This window comes from Galeopterus variegatus, unplaced genomic scaffold, assembly GCF_000696425.1.
Source record: "Galeopterus variegatus unplaced genomic scaffold, G_variegatus-3.0.2 Scaffold835, whole genome shotgun sequence".
In the NCBI taxonomy this organism is placed as follows: Eukaryota; Metazoa; Chordata; class Mammalia; order Dermoptera; family Cynocephalidae; genus Galeopterus; species Galeopterus variegatus.
Genome location: NW_007726946.1, coordinates 107,841 through 132,526, shown reverse-complemented (window position 1 = coordinate 132,526; position 24,686 = coordinate 107,841). Strand labels below are relative to the sequence as shown.

The following is a 24,686-nucleotide window of genomic DNA, read 5'->3' as shown; positions in this document are numbered from 1 at the left end:
TTTTAAAAAAAAAAAAAAAAAAAAAAAAAAAAAGCCATGGTAAGGAACCTAAAGCCTAGGGAGCAAAGGTAACTCATCCAAGACCAAATTCAGCAGTGGCAGAGCTAGAGACTGAGTTTTCTGCCGGATGTAAAAAGCAAACAGCAGCCGAGGATCAACCTTTGCACGCTGGCTGCAAGGATCTTCCTCCTACACAGGTACCTAATGGCCAGGAAAGCAACAGGTACAAGAAACAGCTCCCTTGGCTTCAGAAACACTGACAATGGGACCCAATCCAAAGTTCTATCAGGTCTGCTTCCCAAGGCCAGAGTGCTGAGGAGCAGGAGAAGCTCCCCAGCTCCACACCTGGCCCTCCCTGGCTACCAAGGAAGGACTGTGGGCTCACGTCTTCACTGCTGTCATCAACCTTCACCAGGTAGCCTTCGTCGTAGATCTGCCCTCCTTGCTCGGCATAGAAACAGGTCTTGTCCAGCACCACCCCACACTCCTGGCCGGTGGACACCTCTTCCACGAACATCCTCTCCCTGCGCAGAGCCAGCACTGTAGCCACCGCACTCTCAAACTCTGCTCAGTGGAAACGCAGAGAAGAGTCAATGCCTTCATTCACATGTTCTTTGCTGGCTTTTGCCAGATTCTATTTCTTAAACTCTTCTTAGGTCCTAATTAGCTAATCTTATTTTGGAAGCAAGCCCTTTAGACTCCATAAAAGGCCTTAGCACACTGGTTTTCCACCAGAGAATGCAACACTTAGTAGGGTGACCAATTGTCCCAGTTTCTAAGACTGAGGAGTTCTCTGGGATATAGGCTTTCAGTGTTAAAACTGGGATGGGCTGGCTGATTAGCTTAGTTGGTTAGAACATGGTGTTGATAACAACAAGGTCAAGGGATTAGATTCCCATACCAGCCAGCTGTCAAAAAAGTTTTTTTAATAATAAAACTAGGGCTGGCCCGTGGCTCACTCGGGAAAGTGCGGTGCTGATGACACCAAGGCCCCGGGTTCAGATCCCATATAGGGATGGCCGGTTCGCTCACTGGCTGAGTGTGGTGCTGACAACACCAAGTCAAGGGTTAAGATCCCCTTACCGGTCATCTTAAAAAAAAAAATAATAATAATAATAATAAAACTAAAACTAAAATAGTAGTCCTGGGCATACTGGGATAGTTGGTCACCCTAACTCTGAGCTACTGAGTAGAAACTTGATGAATCTGATTAGATCTTTAATAGTAATAAATTCCCTAGTCCAGGTCAACTCACAAAGAATTTATTCATTTTATGGGCTTATTTATATGGATTTAGGTATAAAATGCTCTCTGCCAAGACAAAAAAGCAAACGGCTTGTATTGCCTGTTCATTTCTTTTGTTTCTAAACTTTAGAATGCCACTATCCTGATGTAAAAATTCAATAGCCACTGTGGATTGTATCAATGTCAATTTCCTGGTTTCCTGCAAGATACTACAATTAGGGAAAACTAGATAAAGGGTACACGGAACCTCCTTACAAATTTTTTCCCACAACTTCTTGTGACTATAATTATTTCAAAATAAAGAGTTAAGAAAAATCACCAGTCAAGGGTGTCTGTAAGTATAAAAGTGGACAGCATGACTGTATAGCACTACAGGAGAGGCTGTCAGAGATCCTCTGGGTACCTAATCTTGAAACTTGTCTCTCGGGCCAGCCCGTGGCTCACTTGGGAGAGTGTGGTGCTGATAACACCAAGGCCACAGGTTCGGATCCCATATAGGGATGGCTGGTTCGCTTACATTGGAGAGCGTGGTGCTGACAACACCAAGTCAAGGGTTAAGATCCCCTTACTGGTCATCTTTTAAAAAAAGAAAAGAAAAGAAAAGAAACTTGTCTCTCAAAACCCCCCAGATAAGGGGCAGAAAGCTCAGAAGGCAGAAGGAGCCAAGCAACATACCGTAGTTACCACTGGAGTCTGAACGGTAATTATACTTCGGGGAATCATCTGTGGCCTGCAGTCCCTTTGCCCGGAGCTCTTCGATAGCATAAATGTCCAGCATAATGAGGTCCTCCCCACCAGCTCCCTTGCCCTGTGATTTCAGCTGCCAGTAAGAGAAACAAGTATAAGTTACACTAAAGCAGGAGAAAAAGAACACTGACGGAATCTGCTAAACTATGCTCAGCATAAAGCTCTGGAACAGGGTTTTTCAATCTTGGCACTGTTGACATTTTGGGATAGATAATTCTTTGCTGTGGGGGCTGCCCTCTTGCATTGTGAGATGCTGAGCAGCATCCCTGGCTTCTACCAACTAGATGACAGTAGCATCCCACCCCCAGTTGTGAGAACCAAAAATGTCTTCACACATTATTGCCGAATGCCCCCTGGGGGGCATACTGGCTGCCAGTTGAGAACCACTAGTCTAGGGAACAAAGAATTTCAGAGACTTTAATGGAAGGAAACTCATGCTTGCTTTACAGCCAAGTTCTGCCTTGGCAGGGGTTGGGTTTCCTGTTCACTCTCCCAATTCTTTACCTGGGCCAGTTTTCTCTCCTCTTCAAAGCCATCCATATCTACCACCAGGCCCTTCTCTTCAGCAATCAGTCCAGTGAGATCCACTGGAAACCCATAAGTGTCATAGAGGAGCCAAGCAGTGTCTCCTACATAGCACAAAGGAGTTGTGTCAAAATAACAGGGACATCTGCCTTTTCCATGCCAAGCTCTCCCAGGAGGATGCTGGGAGTGACAGAAGGGATTAAAGAAACAAGTCACTACTAGTCCTATGCACCTACGAGAATATCCATCAAATCTTTTCAAATTGACCTGGAGGAAGCATAAAGGGTCTCATCGTAAAGTTCTGTTTCTTGATTTGAACAAAGTGGTTCAGTTTGTGAAAATTCATCACACTTTCCCTCTGTGCATTATTCTTCAATAAAATGAAAAAAAAATCTTTGGAATTAATTTTCCTATCTGGTGAAAAATAAAGCAAGTTACAAAAAAAACCAGTATATACTAAATGTTCCAATTTTTTCTTGAAAAATACACACACACAAATGCATGTAGAGAAAAATCTTGAATAGTTATACACCAAACTCTTTTTTTTTTTTTCCTTTTTGTCTTTTTTCGTGTCCGGCAACGGACCGCAACCCTCAGTGTCGCGCCCGTACCGGACCGGGACCGGCAACGGGATCGCAACCCTCGGTGCTGCGTCCGCCCCTCACTCAGCCAGTGAGCGGGAACCGGTCTGTATGTGGGATCCTAACCCTCGGCGGGAGCGCCGTCACGCTCTCAAGCGGCGCACTGTAGCAGTGCGCCACCAGGCCGGCCCCACACCAAACTCTTAAGAGACGTTACCCTGAGAAATAAGTTTGGGAAAGAGGATTTCTCACTTTTTACTTTTTAGTGTATTATTTGAACACTTTACCAGGATAATCTATTACTTTTATAACTGTATTATTAAATCTCATTTTACACCAAAAGCAATTTAATCAAGCTATGCTCAGCCTTGGGAGGAATGGGAGCGCATGGTGAATTTGTGGAAAAGGGCTTGCCTTTCCCAGAAAGATGAGACAGCTGGATGGAGAAAGGCACAAGCTGGTCCTTACCAGGAATAGTTTTGCTATCTCCCAGGCTCTGAATTTTCCTGTCCAGGATGCGACGCCCTCTGCTGAGAGTCTTGAGAAACTGCACTTCTTCTTCATTAATGATGTCCTTCACCATGTCTGGGTCCTTCTTTAGCTCAGGAAATGCATCTCCCTGACAAAGAGTAAACAGAGGTAAGGGGCTCAGTGAAGCCAGAGACTATTCCATGACCCCTCTTACAAATGCCCATTAACAATATGCTGTCTCCCACCCTACCCCTCTTAAAGTATTAGCACATAAGAGGGAAGGAGGGAAATACACCTACCAGGGACTGGACGACAACATCTACTAATGTAGCAAAGAAACCCCTGCTGGCATTGAGTTTCTCATGGGAGTATCGAACAGCCCGGCGGAGAATCCGTCTCAACACATACCTGTAAGAGGCAGAACCTAGTCCGCTGCTAGACTACATTCCTGGCTCAGGGTTTGGTAGTGGGCCCTTTGGAATTCTTCCCGAAGCATCATGGCCAACTTTTTGTCTCCCTCTTTCAGAGACTTTCTTTTATCCTAAGCCTGCTTCTTTTTGCATTCCCCAAGGTCATTAAGATTAATTCCAGCATAAAATTTAGTCATATACCCAAAAATGACATCAAGGATGACCTTGGACAAACCCTGGTTTGTTTTCCTTCCATGTTCGGCTATCCAGAGAGGGAGGCAAGAAGTACAGACCAGATGTGTACTTGATACCCATGATCCCAGGCCCTGTCTGTCACTGATGGAGTTTCATGGTGCTAGTCAATACTTATCCATTACCCCAACCCTGCTAACATCCCATCAGACAACCTTAAATACATCCTATCATATTGGACTTAGCAGCAAAAATTTAATATAGTGGCAACTATTTAACATAAGCTAAAACTCCTGTCATCCCTTAAAAGGGGGGGGGGGGTGAGGATCTCTACAACTACCCAGAAGACAAAGGAAATGATAATAATAAAGTATATCTTTAAGTTCCATAAAGAGTTATAAAACTCATTGTGTCAGTCCTATTACTGCCCAGTGTGTAATGTACTCACCCCCGCCCTGTGTTGTCAGGCCGGCCACCATCGGCCAGTGCCACCGTGATGGTCCGAGCATGGTCAGCCAGGACCCGGTAGGCCATGTCAATCCCATCAGCATCATCAGCACCAACTCTCCCAGTGTATGGCCGGGCACCTGTGCCCTACAGATGAAAACCAGGAGGCAGCCCTTTAGGAAGCAGCCCATCTGGCACTGCCTTCCTAACAAGGAGATTCTTAGAGGATTGAGCGTTAGGAGAAAGGAGGACATCTTACCAGATCCTATAACCCCAAGAACAGTGACAGTAGGGGGAGTAAAGAGCCTCTGCCAGCCCCCCCGCCCCCACTCAACAAATCACACTGCCTCATGCCTAGATGGTTATGGATACCTACCCTTAGCTGGCAAAGCATATGGTCATTTTATCTTCCACAACACTACTAAGAGTCCAACCTGGAAACCTCCCCAGAAGTTTACAGTGGCTGCAGTAGGACCATTACCTTCTGAATGGCTTCAAAGTAAGGGACAAAAAGATCAGTATCATAGTTGGACATCTTATTCTGCAGCACAGACACCAATCGCTCCAGGCCCATCCCTGTGTCAATGCTTTTCTTGGGAAGAGGTTTCAGAATGCCATCCATCTCCCTGTCGTATCCAGAGGAAGAAGAAGTTGAAGCAGGACTCAGGTTGCTACCTCTCCAGTCCCTGCTGGTTAAAACTCATTTGCATAGCACACTTTGCAGGCTGTGACTATTTGCCATTGCCTCTGTCTGGTCTGGTGGGAAGAGGGGAGTAGAGGGAGAAAGGAAGGAGAAGTACTTTGGGGTTCATTTAAGAGTGAAGCAAGGACTGGCTGGTTAGCTCAGTTGGTTAGAGCACAGCCTTGTAACACCAAGATCAAGGGTATGGATTCCCGTACCAGCCAGCCCCACCTCCCCCAAAAAAGAGTAAAGCAAGCTTCAGAAAATGAGCTTTAAAACAGCAGCCCCATTACAGTAAGAATGTCATCACTGGAGTAGCCCTCAAGAAGGTATTATTATGTGAGATAAGGGAAGTTTATAATAGAATAGGCCTAGCCCTGCCCCAGAGATCAAAGGGGAAACCTGAGAAATAAAATTTAAAGAATGTGCCGCAAGCCTCCCTGATGCCTCTAGAACCTGCTTCAGCACTGCTCCACTGTCCCCAAAGACAAGGATAAGAAAAGAGCCTCCAACTGAGAAGACAGCCATGCAGCTCTGAGTTCCTCTTTCTCTGTTCAGCTCAAAGAAATGTACTGCTCTTAGCAGGAAGAGAGCAGGACCCCAAGGCCACCTGTTATACTGGATGAACACAAGGTTCCAGATCTCCAGCACATTGGGGTCATCCTGGTTGACGAGGTGTGCGGCGTCCCGACCACCAATCCGGTCATAGTGGATCTCGCTGCAGGGACCACATGGGCCTGTGTCACCCATCTCCCAAAAATTATCCTTCATGTTGCCGGGAAGGATTTTGTTGTCATCCAGCCTGCATAGAGCAGGGAAGATAAGTCCAGTTACAGCCACTGACAAGGATTCTGCCTAGACTTGCATCTACACAAAAGAGATCCTTATGATTTTCCATATAGAAGTCCCATTCTTTGGCAATTACTAATGTTAAGCTTGCATACAGATCCTGCTTAAGAAGCAGAACATGATTCTTCTTGAGAGTGACTACAGTGGAACACAAAATATACATGTGCTATATCATAACTCAGTAAAAATACACAAAGATATGGATAAAAAGCCTAGAAAGGAACACATATTTTCTTTGCAAATATTCCTTCATTTTTCAAAATGACTATATTGTATGACAATATAAGTGTTAAAAAGCTGATTATTTAAAGTTACCTCTCTATATCCCTATTTAGTCATCTCTCATCTTAAAATGATACCAAAAGGAATTTAATAAGATTAAAATGTTTCCAAAGGGGGCCGGCCCGTGGCTCACTCGGGAGAGTACGGTGCTGATAACACCAAAGCCACGGGTTCAGATCCCATATAGGGATGGCCGGTTGGCTCACTGGGTGAGCGTGGTGCTGACAACACCAAGTCAAGGGTTAAGATCCCCTTTAAAAAAAAAAAAAAAAAAATGTTTCCAAAGTATTGGTTTTGTTGAAAGTTGCTAAAAGAGCACTCAAAAAAATTGTGCTTGCTTGATAAAGACCACGCAGATATACATGAAGCCAAGTAAAACAGGATTTAATAAGCAAGGGTCAAGATTAGTATTTAACTTTCACATGTGTTACTACCCAAAATGTCCAAGTACATTTAGACTAGAGGGTCTAACCAAGTAGGGGTTTCAGACCAAGTAAAAGGGGATACTGAATTGAAATAATATACCTAGCATAAAAGTAATTACAACAACAAAAAAAAGAAGCAGCACTGTTTCCAAGTATAGTGAGAATATACACATATATATGTGTGCATATATATATATATATATATATATATATAATATATGCACTAAAGGACAAGGGTGTTGATAAGAACAAGAAAAATGAGATGAATACAGTACAGGAGGCCAACTATCTATGGGGGTACACCACACTGCATTCCAATTCCCTTTGACATAGTACTTCATGAATTCTGTTCAGTTTAAGGCACAAAACATAGATAGCTCATCCATTAGATAGCTTATCTTTTATACTACGTGATCACACTTTATGTTTTAAAAAATAGTTTCAGGGCTGGCCCATGGCTCACCAAGGCCACAGGTTCAGATCCCTATATAGGGATGGCTGGTTGGCTCACTCGGGAGAGCGTGGTGCTGACAACACCAAGTCAAGGGTTAAGATCCCTTTACCGGTCATCTTTATATAGGGAAAAAGTAAATAAATAAAAATTAAAAAAAAATTTTTTTTTCTTTTTCCTAGTCCTGTTTGATGCCATTACATTTCCCTAAGAAAGAAACTTTCACGGGCCGGCCCGTGGCTCACTTGGGAGAGTGCGGTGCTGATAACACCAAGGCCACGGGTTTGGATCCTATATAGGGATGGCTGGTGGGCTCACTGGCTGAGCATGGTGCTGACAACACCAAGCCAAGGGTTGAGATCCCCTTACCAGTCATCTTTATATAGGAAAAAAAAGAAAGAAAGAAAGAAAGAAACTTTCACAGAAGAATGCCACTCTGTTGAAAAAGACACACACATAGGGCTACAGAGATATGAAAAAGGCCTGGAACACTATATATGAGGTATCAAATTATTAACAATGATTAATCCTAGGGACCTTTCATGTCTTATTTTCCACATTTCTATAGTTTCAATTTTTACGAAATATGCATTACATGCACAATTTTTAAAAATACATAAAAAGCAAAAAAACTGATAAACTCTTGTGTCGGCTTTCAACAGAATGATCAAACATCCTAAGAAGCAATGAATGCATCTAGAGACAATTATTCCCAGTCACCCCTATCTGCATCTCAAAATGCACACCCCAAAATAGGAAATGGCAATGTTCATAAGACCCCACTCTGGCACTGAATTTAGGAATCACTTTATTCCTCCATATACTCTCAACAAGTGAGTTGCATTCTTACCCCAAATTTTGCCAGATCTGTCTGCACTCCAGATCTGGTTCTAAGCCAGCTGCTTCATCCCCACCAAAGTAAGTAACGTAAAGTCTTTCAACTGGAATGCCAAACTCTTGAGTGAGAAGTTCTAGAGCCATTTTACATGCCAGTTCCTACAGAGAGAACAAAAAGAAAGATATGGAACGTGGCCAAACCAAAATCTACTTAGTAAGAGTAGAAAAAGACCAGATCCTGGGAACACAGATACAAAACTACAATATTTTCACTATAAACTCAACCAAATTCCAGATCAACTTATGTAAGAAATCCAAATGTAAACTGAAACCATCAAATTACAGGTACTACTTCTAGGAAGTCTTAGAATTAATAAATTCCCTTCAATCCTGAATCTCCTTCATGATTATATTTCATATTTTATAACAAGCAAAATTAGAACCCAGTTCCCTTGATGGAAACGAATGACCACTTTACTCAAAACCCCAACAGTTCTTCCACCCTGAGCTTACCTTGAAGTAATCTCCAAAAGACCAAGAACCCAACATTTCAAAGAAAGTGTGATGATAGACATCCTTGCCCACGTCATCCAGGTCATTGTGTTTGCCCCCAGCCCGGATGCATTTCTGGGTATTGGCAGCTCGGCTCAGCTTGGCCAAAGGGTGAGATGGGTCAATTGTGTTCAGGAAGATGGGTTTGAACTACAGAAAGAACGGGAAGAGTTCAACTTTTAAAGAGTTGTAGGTTAAGTCAGGTGCCTACATGCTGGCAGGAAGAGACCCTGCACAAAGTGTGCAGTTCATGATTTAATGAGCCTAGAATACAGTCACTTGTCAGAAGCAGGCAGCCTGATGGAACTGAAGCAAAGGTAACCTGTCTTGGAGCAGCTCCTCCCTGGACCTAGCTCCTTAACAGTCCCCACCACTGCCACTGACATCACCTGCACATGGGGAAAGGCCTGCCAGATAAGGGCCAAAGCTTGATGCCGAGCTCCTCCCTGGACCTAGCTCCTTAACAGTCCCCACCACTGCCACTGACATCACCTGCACAGGGGAAAGGCCTGCCAGATAAGGGCCAAAGCTTGATGCCGTGAAATCTGTGCTTCTTCACAAGTCTCCAACGTTCAAGGCTTGAGGTACATCATCTTTCTGGAAGAACTTATTCTAAAAATTGGTATGCTCACTTGGCAGTAAAGGTGATATGGAAGAAAAAAATTTAAGACCTATTAAGGGAGTAGAATCAGCACAACTTGATGAATGATTGGATGTGTAGAGAGATAATATGACCTAGCCCAGAAGATTTATCAAGTCATACTTTGATACATTTTATTCGTGTAACTTTGTCTTATTTTTCCCACTAGACCTGTCCAGTTCAGCACTGTCCAATTTGGTAACCACTAGATACTTGTGACTACGTAAAATTAAATTATTTAAAATTAATAACCAGTAGTTAACATTTTAAAATTAAAAATTCTGTTCCTTGGTCACACTGGCTCAATAATCACACATGGCTGGTGGCTACTATAATGAGTGGCAAACTTATAGAACATTTCCATCATTGTAAAAAGTTTTATTGGACCTGAATTAGCACTAGATCATGAATTCCTGAAAAAACAAAAACTATCTCATTTAACTCTGTATGTCCAGCACCTAGCATAGTACCTAACCCCTTTCTCTAACAATAAAACTTTCAAATATCTTTTATAGTTCAACTGCCCCAAACACAAAACTTATTAACTAATAAAGTTTCTTCAGCAATTGATCTAGATTGGCAGTAGTGGCAACAGCTTCAAGAAAGGGGTTTAAGGGCCGGCCCGTGGCTCACTCGGGAGAGTGCGGTGCTGATAACACCAAGGCCACGGGTTCGGATCCCACATAGGGATGGCCGGTTCACTCGCTGGCTGAGCGCGGTGCTGACACCACCAAGTCAAGGGTTAAGATCCCCTTACTGGTCATCTTTAAAAAGAAAAAAAAAGAAAAGAAAGGGGTTTAAAAAAAAAAAATCAAAACTGTACACAGCCTAGAATGGGAATGAAAGCAAAGCTCTGAAAGAATCCTGAAGAACCTACTTATTTTATAAAGAAAAAAATAAGGACAACAAAAGAGAGTCATGATCACCAAATTAACAAGTCTTTTCAGGGCTCAGCAAGATGAATCCAGCTTCTGATTCTAATAAAACAGCTTTTTTTGCTGGGAGGAAAAAAAGGCAAAACTTTATAGACTAGAATGTAGGCTATATTTTTCTTGAAAAGCATACAAGTCTCCTCCATGGGTACTGGGGTCTCTCATCCTAATAATTAAAAATAATAATAGCTAATGTGCCAAATACTATTCATCACCTTATTCACCCCTCACTGCAATCTACAAACAGACACTACTATTACTCCTCATTTCATGAACTGAGGTTCACAATATAAACAAAGTTATGCAAGTGACAGAACCAGGATTCTGTCTGACTTCAGGGGCTATGCTTTTATCACGGCTCTGCTGCCTATGTGGACAAACAGCCAAGAGGAAAGGAAAAAACCCCTACCTGGTTCATGCCCGCATTGGCAAAGAGCAAAGTGGGATCATCCAACGGAATGGTGGCAGATGAGTGAACATAGGTGTGCTCATTTCTCTTGAAGAAATCTATAAATCGCTGTCGGATTTCACTTGCTGTTAGGGTTGGGTCCATCTTGAAAGTCACCCTAAAGAATTAACCAAAGAAAGAAATGAAAAACGAGGGGACTTGAAACTAAAAGACAAGTAGGCATTATACAAGACTCCCAGCTTCTCAAGCCCAATCAAAGCAAGACACAGGAAAGCTGTTTGTTCCTAAAACCTCTACGTTGTAATGTCCAAGGCTGAAATCATCACCAAAGCAAAATTTGCTGCAGGAGCAGACAGCAGCCCCATCCATTCTTCCTTCCCATGCCACCTTCAAGAGGTTCAGTACACCAACACACCAAGTAGAGCAAGAGGTGGTCATTCATGTATTCATTCACTCAACAAATATGTATGGAGCATTCACTCTGTGCCAGGCCCTAGGCCAGGAATTAGAAAAGGGGAATAAAGGTCCCCACAGTCTTTACAGTCCAACAAGGAAACTAACTGGAGAAGGAGAGGCTCAGGAGACCTGGGTTCCAGTCCTAGCTCCAAGTCCTTGAGGGAGTCACTTCACTTCACCAACAAAAGGAGGGACCTACACTATATAATCTCTAAAAATCCTTCCAGGTCTGTTAATCTAAATGCCTAGGACTGGGGCCAGCCTGTGGCTCACTCGGGAGAGTGTGGTGCTGACAACACCAAGTCAAGGGTTAAGATCGCCTTACCAGTCATCTTAAAAAAAAAGAAAAAAGAGGGCCGACCTGTGGCTCACTCGGGAGAGTGTGGTGCTGATAACACCAAGGCCATGGGTTCGGATCCCATATAGGGATGGCCGGTTCGCTCCCTGTCTGAGCGCGGTGCTGACAACACCAAGTCAAGGGTTAAGATCGCCTTACCAGTCATCTTAAAAAAAAAGAAAAAAGAGGGCCGACCTGTGGCTCACTCGGGAGAGTGTGGTGCTGATAACACCAAGGCCATGGGTTCGGATCCCATATAGGGATGGCCGGTTCGCTCCCTGTCTGAGCGCGGTGCTGACAACACCAAGTCAAGGGTTAAGATCGCCTTACCAGTCATCTTAAAAAAAAAGAAAAAAGAGGGCCGACCTGTGGCTCACTCGGGAGAGTGTGGTGCTGATAACACCAAGGCCATGGGTTCGGATCCCATATAGGGATGGCCGGTTCGCTCCCTGTCTGAGCGCGGTGCTGACAACACCAAGTCAAGGGTTAAGATCGCCTTACCAGTCATCTTAAAAAAAAAGAAAAAAGAGGGCCGACCTGTGGCTCACTCGGGAGAGTGTGGTGCTGATAACACCAAGGCCATGGGTTCGGATCCCATATAGGGATGGCCGGTTCGCTCCCTGTCTGAGCGCGGTGCTGACAACACCAAGTCAAGGGTTAAGATCGCCTTACCAGTCATCTTAAAAAAAAAGAAAAAAGAGGGCCGACCTGTGGCTCACTCGGGAGAGTGTGGTGCTGATAACACCAAGGCCATGGGTTCGGATCCCATATAGGGATGGCCGGTTCGCTCCCTGTCTGAGCGCGGTGCTGACAACACCAAGTCAAGGGTTAAGATCCCCTTACCGGTCATCTTTTTAAAAAAAAAAAGAAAAAAGAAAAAATGCCTAGGACTGTGCAAAGTTCCATTATCCCCAAAGCCAGGGTCTCTAGGTTTGGCCTGACATGCTGGTGAGCAACATGTTGCTGTCAGCCACAGTGAACCTGGGGATGGCCTATCTGCACGAGGGAGTGCCTGCAAGTAGCAGGAATATATTTACCTTTATGTAGCCTAAATGTCCCCAGAAGCAAAACTGGTAAACTGCTGCCTTCCCAGCCATTAGATTATTAGGGACTGAGGATGCTGTAGTCCCACTGATGAGGTAGAGCTCACTGAGCATGAAAGAGCAAGGGAATCAGGAAAAGGAAACTGGGAAATAAAACAATTTTACAGTTTCAAAGCTCTTTCACATATATTACAATTTCCCTTAGAAGCAGGTTGGGAGAAGTGACAGGCTTTGGTGAGGGTATTGGTGCTGCGATGCCCCATGCAGAACTAGGGGTCTAAAAAAATGGGAACCATCTCATTCACAACATTACCTAAAAGTCTTTAGAATCCTAGACCCAACTCTAACTTTTAATAAGTCATTTTGGACTGAATTTGGTTCCCTTTATGTAAAAAAAAAAAATATCTACCCTGCCTAGTAAACCAGGGTGTCACGAGGATCAAAAGCCATCCTGGGGGCCGGCCCGGTGGCGCACTGCTACAGTGCACCGCTTGGGAGTGCGGTGGCGCTCCCGCTGAGGGTTCGGATCCCACATACAGACCGGCCACTCACTGGCTGAGCAAAGTGCGGCTGCAACACGGAGGGTTGCGATCCCGTTGCCGGTCCCGGTCCGGTACGGGTGCGACACTGAGGGTTGCGATCCGTTGCCGGTCACGAAAAAAGACAAAAAGGAAAAAAAAAAAAAGCCATCCTGTATTTGGAAGCAATTTGCAAAATGAAAAGGAACGTAATTGATATTACCTTAAGTTACTCAGGTTAAAGTTTTCTTCATATGAGAAAGATACAATAAAAGATGTACACAGTGAACAATGAGACCCTTACTCTCAGATTTATGTTTAACCACAAATTCAGTTGATTTATTCACAACTCAATCAATGCACTACTCAAACAAAAATGCTTTGGGTAAAAAGATGGTAAAACATTGGCTGAGAGAGCCAAAGAGCTGACTAAAATTCCCACAGGTGGGGACTTGCTGTCCCTGCTAAGGAATCAAGAAAAGGTTTTTAGAAACTTTGTCACACCACATTCTTCCTCATCCCTCCTCCTCATGGCTCTCAGTGAATCTTAATAACAGTGGCAAAAACAGCCGGTTAGCTGTTAACACCAAGATCCAGGGTTCGATCCCTGTACTGGCCAGTCACCAAAAAAAAAAAAAAAGGAAAAACAAAAACAAAAACATGGCAATAACGAATTTACGGCAATAATTCTGACTTCCCAGCAACACGCAGCTATTTCAGAAAGTTCATTGTTCCTCCTCTAAATGAGCTACCTGAGGTAAATAAGCAGTTAAATTCCAAAAGACACATGAATTTCCCATTTTTGCTTATTCATTCAACATAATGAATGCAAACTATGTGCTAGGAACAAAGTTGAATGAGTCTTTGCCCTTCACTAAGAGACCACCATATACAGAATTAACTACAATATTGTGTAGAAGGATCTAATATACTGACTATAGCCCTGTAGAGGTTGGGACTATTAAAAGCTGTGTCCCTACCACCACCACTTATTCATTTATTCACTATAAATAGAGGAAGGCTGCATGCGATACAGCGGTAGCACAAAAGTGGGACCTCAGATTCCACTTCCCAGCAGGAACTGTAAACGGCTTGGCTTAAATCACACCGTGGCTCCAGGCCCCCCCCCCCTTTTTTTTTAAAGATGACTGGGAAGGGGATCTTAACCCCTGACTTGGTGTTGTCAGCACCACACTCTCCCAAGTGAGCCACCGGCCGGCCCTGCTCCAGCCCTTTTAACATGCTCTTCATGTGCCAGGTAAACCGTCAGCCCCACCCCACTCTTTTCCCTTTTCCTAAGTAATTTTTCATTTTTGGTATCTCCATTCCAAAGAAACTCATTTACGGAAGACTTCCCCTTCTGGATCAGGTTCCCCTTTTACTGTCTCACAGGCCCAAGCGTCTCCCTTCATAATCTCCACACATATTTGATGGCTTGTTGAATGCCCATCTCCCCTTCAGGCTGTAGGTTCCACCTCGGTGGGAATCATGACCGCTTTTGCTCGCCATTACCGTACTTAGCATCTAGTATACTGGCTGCTAAATACATATTTCATGATTAGGTATACTAATCCTCGACTAGCAAGCTCTGAATTAACTCTCATACTTCAGAGCACAGCGGGAAATGCGGACCGTCTGAAAAAGTCATAGCTGAACGTGATGGTCCCGGTGGGCCTAGGCCGGTATCACATACTCAGTTAAGAACGTAGGGAACAGTTCACAGGAGGGACTCCGCCCATACTGACCACCCTTCTGTCCTAACCGCTCCTCCCGCCCCACCGGTTCCTAGGGGATTAAAACCAGGGGAGATAAAACCTCTGCTTTGGGGGGCTACTCGATGGCAACCGTGATCCTCTCACGGTCTCGGTCCTCAGAAAGGCCACCTGAGCCAGCCCCACCGCCAGCACTCCAGCGGACTGACAAAATGCCACTGTCGGACTCCCACTCCAGCCCAGCCCGAGGTTCCCGAGGCCACGCGGGGCCTGGCCCAGGGTCCCGCTGCGGTCACCACGCTTTTCCAGGGCACCGGGCTCAGCCGCACCCACAACGCCGCAGAACTCTCCGAGGCCAGCCTGCTCCTCTCCAGGATCTCCGTCCCTAACTCCTCCGTCAGATCCCACCGCCAGGTGCCCCCTGTTACCTGCTCCCGCAGAGGCGTAGCAGTACCAGACTCCGGCCACCACCAGCCACAACCCGCACCGCCCCGTCCAATCAGAGCGTGCCGATGGAAAGTGCCCGCCTTGCCTTACGCCAAGAGGTGTTATTGGTTAATAAATATGCCTATCACTCTGAGAACGAATCAGCTTATCAGTCGGTTTCTGAGGAGGCGGCTCTAAATCGGCTGATGCAATGGCCGGGAAAGACGGGATAGGTGCATCACGTGATAGGGTTAAATCTCTTGGAGACGGACATTTTCGTTTCCATATGCAGAGTCCTAACAGTTGACGTAATTAATAAGGGGAGACGGTAACGTGTTTGGTAGAGGTCACAGGTCTTGGTATAGCTCTGTTCGTTTTAGTTGCAAAATGATATTGCAGACCTCAAGGATTCTTGTTGTGCCGATGGATACACTTGTCCGTGTCAGATCTTAAATTTGGTGTGGTAAAAATGACAATAGTTGAGGGACAATTGGATTGGCATCTGGTCCTCTATTTGCGTTGGCGTTAAAGGCATTGTGTTAGACATTTTACGTAGATCATTTCATTTAAATTTTAAACTGCGTGTTAAGTCAGCCGGCACCCCCTTTTTTTACAGATGAGGAAACTGCCTTGCCTTAGTTCTTGCTGAATAGTAAGTTGCAGCGTCAGGATCTAAACCTGTACGTAGATCATTTCATTTAAATTTTAAACTGCGTGTTAAGTCAGCCGGCACCCCCTTTTTTACAGATGAGGAAACTGCCTTGCCTTAGTTCTTGCTGAATAGTAAGTTGCAGCGTCAGGATCTAAACCTGTGTCTATTTAAGCCCAAAGCCCATGCTCTTAATCACTGCATTATTACCTACATCATTTGATATACCCAAATACACAGGTGTTGTGTACTGCTGATCATAACTTGGAAAAATATCATAGTACTATTATGTAAAAGAGCATGTGATACAAATAGAAAGTCAAGCTCAAAAGCCAGTAAAAATTAAACCACTTGATTTAATTTCCCAGTTCATGGCAACTCGCTAATAATAACCATATCTAACATTTGTTGAGCACTTAGGATGCAGGCACTGATCATCTAAGCTTTTGATCCTCACAACAACCCTATTATTACTATTTTTTTTTTTTTTTTTTTTTGGCGGCTGGCCAGTGGAGGATGGGGATCCCTTGACCTTGACGTTATCAGCACCACCTCTAACCAATTGAGCTCATGAGCCAGTCCATGAGTTACTTTTATTATCTGATTTTAACAGAGGAAAATGAGGCAGGAAGAGGTTAAACAACACAGTTAAGGACAAAACTGAGGGATTTTGGACGTGACCGGCACCATTGTGCACACAGTAAGCACAGAATAGCCGCCAGCCTTGTCTTCTACTCCAGCACCAAACCCCCTCCCCTACCCTTTACGAGAAGCCTCATGACTTAAACAGAAACCCCTTTTGCTTCTGCAAGAGCACAGTTCTCCACCCAGACCCACATTAGCATAATACCCCTCCTTGATTATATCAGCCAGCCCTTGGCATCCTGTATAAGCTCTACCACCCCCACACCTGGGGCAGTCCCCCGTTTTGAGGGCAGCCCTGGGCTGCCCCCCACTTTGGGCACAGCCTGGCAGATTCTTTTCCTTTAATAAAGCTTGAACGGTACCCAGTGTCTCGGCTCACTTTCTTTCAAAACCCAGAAGAGACAAGTGTTTGTTCTGATTCACATAAATATATGCCCCAAGTAGCATATATTTAGCTTAAATAATCTGAGAAATGAGTTAGACTTCTGTGCTACCACAATTAAAATGGAAAGTCGAAAGGCATGTACAAATTCTACTTTCATCATAAAACAGTATCGGTTGTAATAGTATCAATAACTTTGTTCTGCTGCCAGAGTTATTGCTATTGAGATAGCACCTTCACTAATGAAAAAATTACAGACTTAGCTGATTGGCTGGCGGGACTGGCTTCCCGCCCTCAGCCCGTGAGGTTCGGGCTTGTCCAGCGCGGTGAGCGGCGGTTGCAGGAGAATAACCGCCATGCTGAGCTGCGATGGCCTGGGCTGCGGGCCACATGCCAGGCGGAGCCCTGGGGCGGTTTCCGCTCATCCTGCCTGGGGCGATGTGAGTATCTGTGAGGGCAGAAACCCCGACCCCTGGGCAGAAGGAGAGGAATAATAATAACAGCTAGTATTTATGGACCTTCGCCTCAGGCTAGGCACTGGGCCCAAGGCCTAGCCTTGTGATCTCATAGAATCCTCCACCCATGAGGTGGGTTCTATGATTTTAGAGGAAAGTGAGGCTACCTGAGGTCACATGGGAGTAAATGTAGGAGGCTGATCATGCACTTGTTCATCCAGCTGCTCTACTTGGCCCTTGTCATCTACCTGCTACCGACCTCTGCGTTCCTGGCTCCTGTCAATTCCCGCAGGGACGTATCTGTTCGGTTGCACAAACCCGCTCAATCGTTCTTGTCGCTGATGCTGTACCTGGGACTCTTCCCTGCACCTTCCTTTAGTATTGTCAAAGCTAAATTCCTAGGAGTGGTGTTGCCCCATTGGAACAAAATTTTAACTAAATGGGGTTGTTTGACAGGTCTGACAACGCCTGGACATTTTAAGTGACCAACCTGAAACAATTGTCTGCTGGTTTATGTATTTTGGTGACTTTGTGTAATGGTTTTCGGTTTTGATACATTCAATCTTTGTGAGCATCTTCTCTGCCTCTCTGCTGGCGGGAATGTGGTTTTGCTCTTTGGTTGACCGGAGTTTAGGCATTTTTAAAACGACTACTTCAGCTTAGTGAGAAAGCGTGCGCTCCCCAGGGGGGAGGCTGGGGGCTCTGAAGGCGAAGGAAGCGACAGACCGAAGGGGGCGAGGGGCGGCCGGGCGGGCACGGACTGCGACGTCACTGCGGCGCGCCGCTTCCGGTCCCCAGCGCTGTAGCGAATGACTTCCCCCTCGGTGGGGTCGGAGCCGTGCTCCCCGCGACCCCCCCAGATCCCACGGTCGCGCCGCGCCATCCGCCGAGGCCGCCAGCGCGAGCGTCCCACCCGCGCCCGGGACCATGGCCACCGACTCGTGGGCCCTGGCAGTGGACGAGCAGGAAGCGGCGGCCGAGTCAGTGAGTTGGCTTCAGCCTTAAAAGGGTCGGGGGACCACTTCTGGCTGGGGACTCGATCCCCGAGAAAGGATACTCCCTAGGTCGGTCGGGGCCGGGTTGGGGTAGGGTTAGGGGAGGGACGGAGCCTGGACCCCGAGCTGGCGTTGTTTACCCTTCCGCATTACGTAAGCCAGGTGAGTGCTGCTCTCTGCACGGGCGCCCGCCCCCTGCCTGTCTTCCTGGCATCAGGATTAATCGTAGATTGCATTCACCACCCTGCACTGTAGTCACCTTTTCAGGTGTCATTCTCCACCTCCAGATTCTGAGCTTCTTGGGCTCCGGGACCATATCTTACTCACATCTGTGTGCTTCAGCTTGCTCAGTGATGAGTGATTGACTCATAGACCTGGGGCCGCTTAACTTTGTTCTCTTTTCTGGGCCAAGATGCAGATGCTGCTCGACTTATGATGGGGTTGAGTCCCGGCAAACCTCCTAAGTTAAAAATATAGCTAAGTCGAAACTGTCTTTAGGGGCCAGCCGGTGGCTCACTCGGGAGAGTGCGGTGCTGATAACACCAAGGCCACGGGTTCGGATCCCATATAGGGATGGCCGGTTCACTCACTGGCTGAGCGTGGTGTTGACACCACCAAGCCAAGGGTTGAGATCCCCTTACCGGTCATCTTTTTAAAAAATAAATAAATAAATAAATTTTTTAAAAAAGGAAACTGTGTTTAATACACCTAACTTATTGAACATCATAGCTTAGCCTAGGTTACCTTAAACGTGTTCAGAGCACTTACATTAGACTACAGTTGGACAAAGTCAAATAATACGAAGCCTATTTTATAATAAAGTGTTGAACATCTCATGTAATTTATTCAATACTTTACTGAAAAACAGAATGGTTGTACAGGTACTCGAAGCACACTTTCTACTGTGATAATGTGTATCACTTTCACACCATCAAAAAATGAAAAGTTGTGAATCAAGCCATCGGAACGTAGGGACCATTTATGTGTGTTAAATATTATGTAGAGTTAATTTCTCCCACCTAAGCACTCTAAGTTCTTGCAGGGCTTTGAACCTACTTCTGTTAGTACTTATTTCGTGAATATCTTGAGAACAAGAATCTTGTCTTATTTTTTGAACTTTTTTTTTGCGGGGGGGGGGGGGAGCAGCTGGCTGGTACAAGAATCAAACCCTGGACCTTGGTGTTATCAGCTAGCCAGCTGAGCTAACAGGTCAGCCCCTTGTCTTATTTTTTATAGTTGATAAAAAATAAGTTATATATGCACATAGTTTAAAGAGTCAAATAGTTCCCCCATCTTACTTCCCCCACCACATATGCACACATACCACATCTTTTCGTTGTAACTTTGTAATTTTAGTTAGATTAGTATTCCATGTTTATGTTAACTCATTAATACTTTTACTTTCCTAAAAAACTTATTTTCGTTGGATTTTTTTTTTTTTTTCCGTGACCGGTAAGGGGATCATAACCCTTGGCTTGGTGTCGCCCGCACTGCGCTCAGCCAGTGAGCGCACTGGCCAGTCCTATATAGGATCTGAACCCGCAGCGGGAGCGTCACTGCGCTCCCAGCGCCGCACTCTCCCGAGTGCACCACGGGGCGGCCCTCGTTGGAATTTTTTTTTTTTTTAAAGATGACTGGTAAGGGGATCTCAACCCTTGACTTGGTGTTGTCAGCACCACGCTCACCCAGTGAGCTAACCGGCCATCCCTATATGGGATCCGAACCCATGGCCTTGGTGTTATCAGCACCACACTCTCCCGAGTGAGCCACAGGCCGGCCCCCTCGGAATTTTTAATTGCCTTGTGTTTGCTTCATTTTTTGTGTGTTTTTTACCAATTCAACCCTAAACTTTCTGCCAGTCGTCTAAGTTTATCTCATGTTGTTCAGACACATCAAGTATTCTATCAATTCTCTCTCTCAGGCCTTTTAGTCTGCTTCAAATGGGATTAGTTGCCTCTGTGTTTAGAGCAGAATTTATTTTGGGGGATTGAGGGGGAACAAGATAGGTCTGCCTCCAGCCTCATTCTGGGGATTCCTTCCTCCTTTCTCTTTTATTAGATCCTCTCTTCTCTGTATCCCCTCTCATCTTTCTTGATTTATTCCTTATTTTGACCTATCATTTGGATAATAGTTTGGCTGGGTATAGAACTGTAGGTTGGAAATAATTTTTCTGCCAAATTTTAAAGGCATTGTTCCATTGCCTTCTACATTTCTGTATTTGTTGTTGATGTTTGAGACCATTCTGATTCCTTGTTTTTCCCTTTCTAAGGGTGGAGAATCTTCTGTTTATCTGCAGTATTAAGAAATTCATGATGATATATCTTGGTATAGGTCTGTTATCCATTATTAGTGGGCACTGGGTAGGTCCTTTCAATCTAAAAAACTTGTCCTTCAGTTTTGGGAAATTTTCTTGAGTAATTTCATTATTGATTTCTTCCCCTTTGTTTTTTCTTCATTTCCTCTTTTCCAGAACTCCTATTAGTTGAATGTTGGATTTCTTGGACTGGCCTTTTAACTTTTTTAAAAGTCAGGTTATAGAGGCATAATTTACATATAGTAAAATTAACCTTTGTTAGTGGTAAAGTTCTGTGAATTTTATTTTATTTATTTATTTATTTAATCATAATTGATTATACGTAATTTTGGGATTCAATGTTAACATATGTTAACTATTACTAGTATGCATATTGTTACAAATTGTACTTGTTCTTTATGCCCCTTGTCCAATCTCTCCCTATCCCCCTCTCCCTCCACCCTCCCACCACTGATAACCAAGATTTCTTCTCTCCCTCTGAAAGAGTAATGGTTACTCTGTTGATTTGTTGCCTAGATGACCTGTCCAATGCTGAAAGGTTTGTTCTGGTCCCCCAATATTATCATAGAGCAGATGCTTCTTCTGTCACTCTGGCATGGGCTTTATGGAGAGAGATATCCTATTCTTTTCTTTGGTCTCTGCTGGTGATTCTTGTGTCAATGCACTCCAGTGGCTGGTGGACCATCCGCATGGTGGTTGTGACATCTAGCCACTTTCGCAGCAGCTGAGGTTACTGTGGTGGGCCACCCACATGGAGGTGATGTTTTGGGCATGCTCCTTGGCACTGGCAGTGTGCCTGGTTGTGGGCGGGGGGTGTGGTCCCTGGCTCCAAGCCCTGGGCCCCTGGATGGGTCCAAAGATGCTGGCAGTTTACCTGGATGTGGGATTAGGGTCCAATCCCTGGCTCCATACCTCAGGTCTGCTGGTGGCCCGAAGACGCTGGTGGTATGCCTGGGCCGGAACTAATTTCTTGTCCTTTGCTTATTTCTAAAATGGGGAATTTCCTGTGGGAACAAGTACTTGAGCTGTGTTGTTAAGCTAAATTGCTGCTTTGCTGCTGTTCTCTAGGGAAGACTTTTTGTGCAGCTCAGGGTTTAATGGTTGACCTTGTAGGTACTTCCAGCTCTCCAGAGACCTTGTGCACCTGGGTTGTGTAGAAACTCTGATTTGGGCCTGAGTCTTTTCATCAAACTGCACCCCATGCAATTCTATATTCCTGACCAGTCTCCTCTGAGTGGTCCTGCGCTGATTGGGGGGCGTATCAGTTGTCCTTGCTGTGTCCCCGAGTTCCCCTGGTGGGCCCGTCTCTCCCACTGCCCATGCTCCAAACACTTTCCATGGGATGGGCCCTGTGCCCCTCCCTTACGATGAGAATGGCTTCTGAATGGCTCCCCTTTTTCAGCTGTTCTGGCTCCTCGCTCCTGCGTGGGTCCACAAGAACCCTAATAGTGGTCTTGCTGTCCTGAGGGCCACTAAGGCTGGCCCCCTTTTCCCCTGCTGCCTCCAAGTAACTCCATCTGAAGGGCACAGCTGTGGCTTCTGCTGGCTCCTGCTCCATACCCTCAGCAGCTCTAGCCTTAAAGCGTTTGTGGCCCAAAATGCTCCAAGCAGTTTTTTCTTTCTTTCATCGTGGCTTCTCCCCCTTCATGAACTCCATAGGTTTCTCCTCTTTTTCCCCTGAGCTCCAGTGGCCTCAGCTTGGCTGTTGCTACATTTTTATAGTTGTAAATTGGTTGATTCATGGGAGAGAGTGATGCTGGGGACCGTCTCTTCCGCCATCTTGACCGGAACTCAACTTCTGTGAATTTTAACAAAGGCGTACAGTTCTGTAACCACTACCACAGTCAGCATATAGAACGTCTCCACTGTTCCCACAAAGTTCCCTGGAACTTCTTTGTAGTCACTGCCTTCTCCCTACCCTTCTCAGGGAAATGCTGAAATGTTTTCTGTCACTATTGTTTTGCCTTTTCCAAAATGTCATAAAGTGGAATCATATAATATGTAACCTTTTAAAAAATCTGGCTTCTTTCACTTAGCATAATGCATTTGGGATTCAACCATGCTGTTGCATGTATCAGTAATTCATTCCTTTTTATCTGTTGATGGACATTTGGGCATTTTCCTGTTTTGGATGATTATGAATAAAGCTACTCCGTATGTTAGGGTACATACAGATTTTTGTATAGACATATTTTGCGTTTCTTTTGGGTAAATATCTAAGAGGAGGATTTGCTGGGTTATATGGTAAGTGTATATAATTTTATAAGTTATATGCCAAATTGTTTTCCAAGTGACTGTACCATTTTGCATTCCCACCAGCAATCTGAGAGCTCCAATTGTTCCACATCCTCACTTGCACAGTATTGTCCATCTTTCCTTCATTCTAATAGGTGTATAGTGGTATCTTATTGTGGTTTTAATTTATATTTCTCTGACTAATGCTTTTGAGGATCTTTTCATGTGCTTATTTGCCATCCATATAAGTTCTTTAAGGTGGCTTTTTTTTTTTCTTTTGGTGGCTGGCTGGTATAGGTATTTGAACCCTTGACCTTGGTGTTACAACACTGTATTCTAACCAACTGAAGAGGCTTTTCAAATCATTCCCTTTTAAAAATCAGATTGTTTTCAGGGTTGATCCGTGGCTCACTCAGGAGAGTGTGGTGCTGACAACACCAAGGCCACGGGTTCAGATCCCTATATAAGGATGGCCGGTTAGCTTACTTGGGAGAGCGTGGTGCTGACAACACCAAGTCAAGGGTTAAGATCCCCTTACCGGTCATCTTTTGTGGGGAAAAAAATCAGATTGTTTTCTTATTATTGAGTTGGAAGAGTTTTTCTTTTTTGGGGGGGCGACAGGGGGTTGGGAGGTGACAACTGGTAGGTATAGGGATCTGAACCCTTGACTTTGGTGTTACAACACTGCCCTCTAACCAACTGAGCTAACCAGCCAGCCCCTGGAAGAGTTCGTTATATATTCTGGATACAAGCCTTTTATTATATATGTGTTTAGCATGTACTGTATTCTCCCAGACTACAGCTTGTCTTTTTTTCAACAGTTTTAGAAAAGTAGACATTTCCAATTTTTATTAATCCCAGTGTATTAATTTTTACATTATTAATTCTTTTGGTGTTCTAGGAAATATACCTTATCCAAGATTACAAAGATTTTCTCCTGTGTTTTCTTCTTCTGGAAGTCTTTTTTTCTTCCCCCAACAGCTGGCTGGTACAGGATCCAAACTCTTGACCTTAGTGTTATCAACACTGTGCTCTAACCAACTGAGCTAATCAGCTAGCTTCTCTTCTGGAAATCTGGTAGTTTTAAATTTTACATTTATGTCCATGATCCATTTTGAGTTAATTTTTTTTATGTAGTAGGAAGTATGGATTGAGGTTCATCTTTGTCTAATTGTTCCAGCACCCATTGTTGAAAAATCCTTTTGTTTTTTCTTTTTCCATCTTTGTCTCTTTTTTTGGCAGCTGGCTGGTATGCATCTTTGTATTATTTTGCTTTATTTCCTGGGAGATTTTCTCAACTACTGTCTAGGCTATTTCATTTCTACTAACATGTTTTTAATTTCAAGAGCTAACTTTTTTCTTTTTCCCTTACTGTTCCTTTTTTTTCTTTTCTTTTCTTTCTTTTTTCTTTCTTTTTTTTTTTTTTACAGAAAATGCCTTGTGCTGCTTTCATGACTGTAATATCTTCCCATCATTTTGAGGATATTCATAAATTTTTTCCTTCTCTCTGCACAGTCTTTGTTTCCTATGAAGTGCCTTTCATCTATTTATTTCAGTATCTATTTTTTTCGTGACGAAAACTTCTCAGAGGTCTGTAATTGTCTACTCATACTTAAGAGTGGGTGACTACAAAGATGAGTGGGTGGTTAGAGTGTGGTGCTGATACAGCCCTCTGTATCCATGGGTTCCCACCATAGATCAAAAATATTCAGAAAAAAAAAAGTCCAGGGTTGGATCGCTATACCAGCCAAAAAGAAAAGTTTAGGCCATTAAAAAGATGAATGGAAGGGCCCATCCCATGGCTCACTCTGGAGAGTGCGGTGCTGATAACACCAAGGCCAC

At 44.5% G+C, this 24,686-nt stretch overlaps 2 protein-coding genes across 2 annotated transcripts in view; one reads left to right on the top strand and one right to left on the bottom strand.

Moving 5' to 3' along the window:
* Positions 1-15,241, bottom strand: part of AARS (alanyl-tRNA synthetase) — a 22,511-nt gene extending 7,270 nt beyond the window's left edge. The window contains exons 1-12 of the mRNA XM_008572769.1: positions 15,172-15,241; positions 10,678-10,834; positions 8,658-8,846; positions 8,158-8,303; positions 5,911-6,102; positions 5,100-5,244; positions 4,620-4,765; positions 3,869-3,977; positions 3,567-3,717; positions 2,497-2,621; positions 1,921-2,065; positions 386-564 (exon numbers count right to left, since the gene is read on the bottom strand). Coding sequence (XP_008570991.1) covers positions 386-564; positions 1,921-2,065; positions 2,497-2,621; positions 3,567-3,717; positions 3,869-3,977; positions 4,620-4,765; positions 5,100-5,244; positions 5,911-6,102; positions 8,158-8,303; positions 8,658-8,846; positions 10,678-10,821 — 1,671 coding nt within the window. The 5' untranslated portion in view covers positions 10,822-10,834; positions 15,172-15,241. The remainder of the gene's footprint in view (positions 1-385; positions 565-1,920; positions 2,066-2,496; positions 2,622-3,566; positions 3,718-3,868; positions 3,978-4,619; positions 4,766-5,099; positions 5,245-5,910; positions 6,103-8,157; positions 8,304-8,657; positions 8,847-10,677; positions 10,835-15,171) is intronic.
* Positions 15,242-18,171: 2,930 nt separating this feature from the next.
* Positions 18,172-24,686, top strand: part of LOC103590527 (ATP-dependent RNA helicase DDX19B) — a 65,104-nt gene continuing 58,589 nt past the window's right edge. Inside the window, exon 1 of the mRNA XM_008572768.1 lies at positions 18,172-18,284. Coding sequence (XP_008570990.1) covers positions 18,228-18,284 — 57 coding nt within the window. The 5' untranslated portion in view covers positions 18,172-18,227. The remainder of the gene's footprint in view (positions 18,285-24,686) is intronic.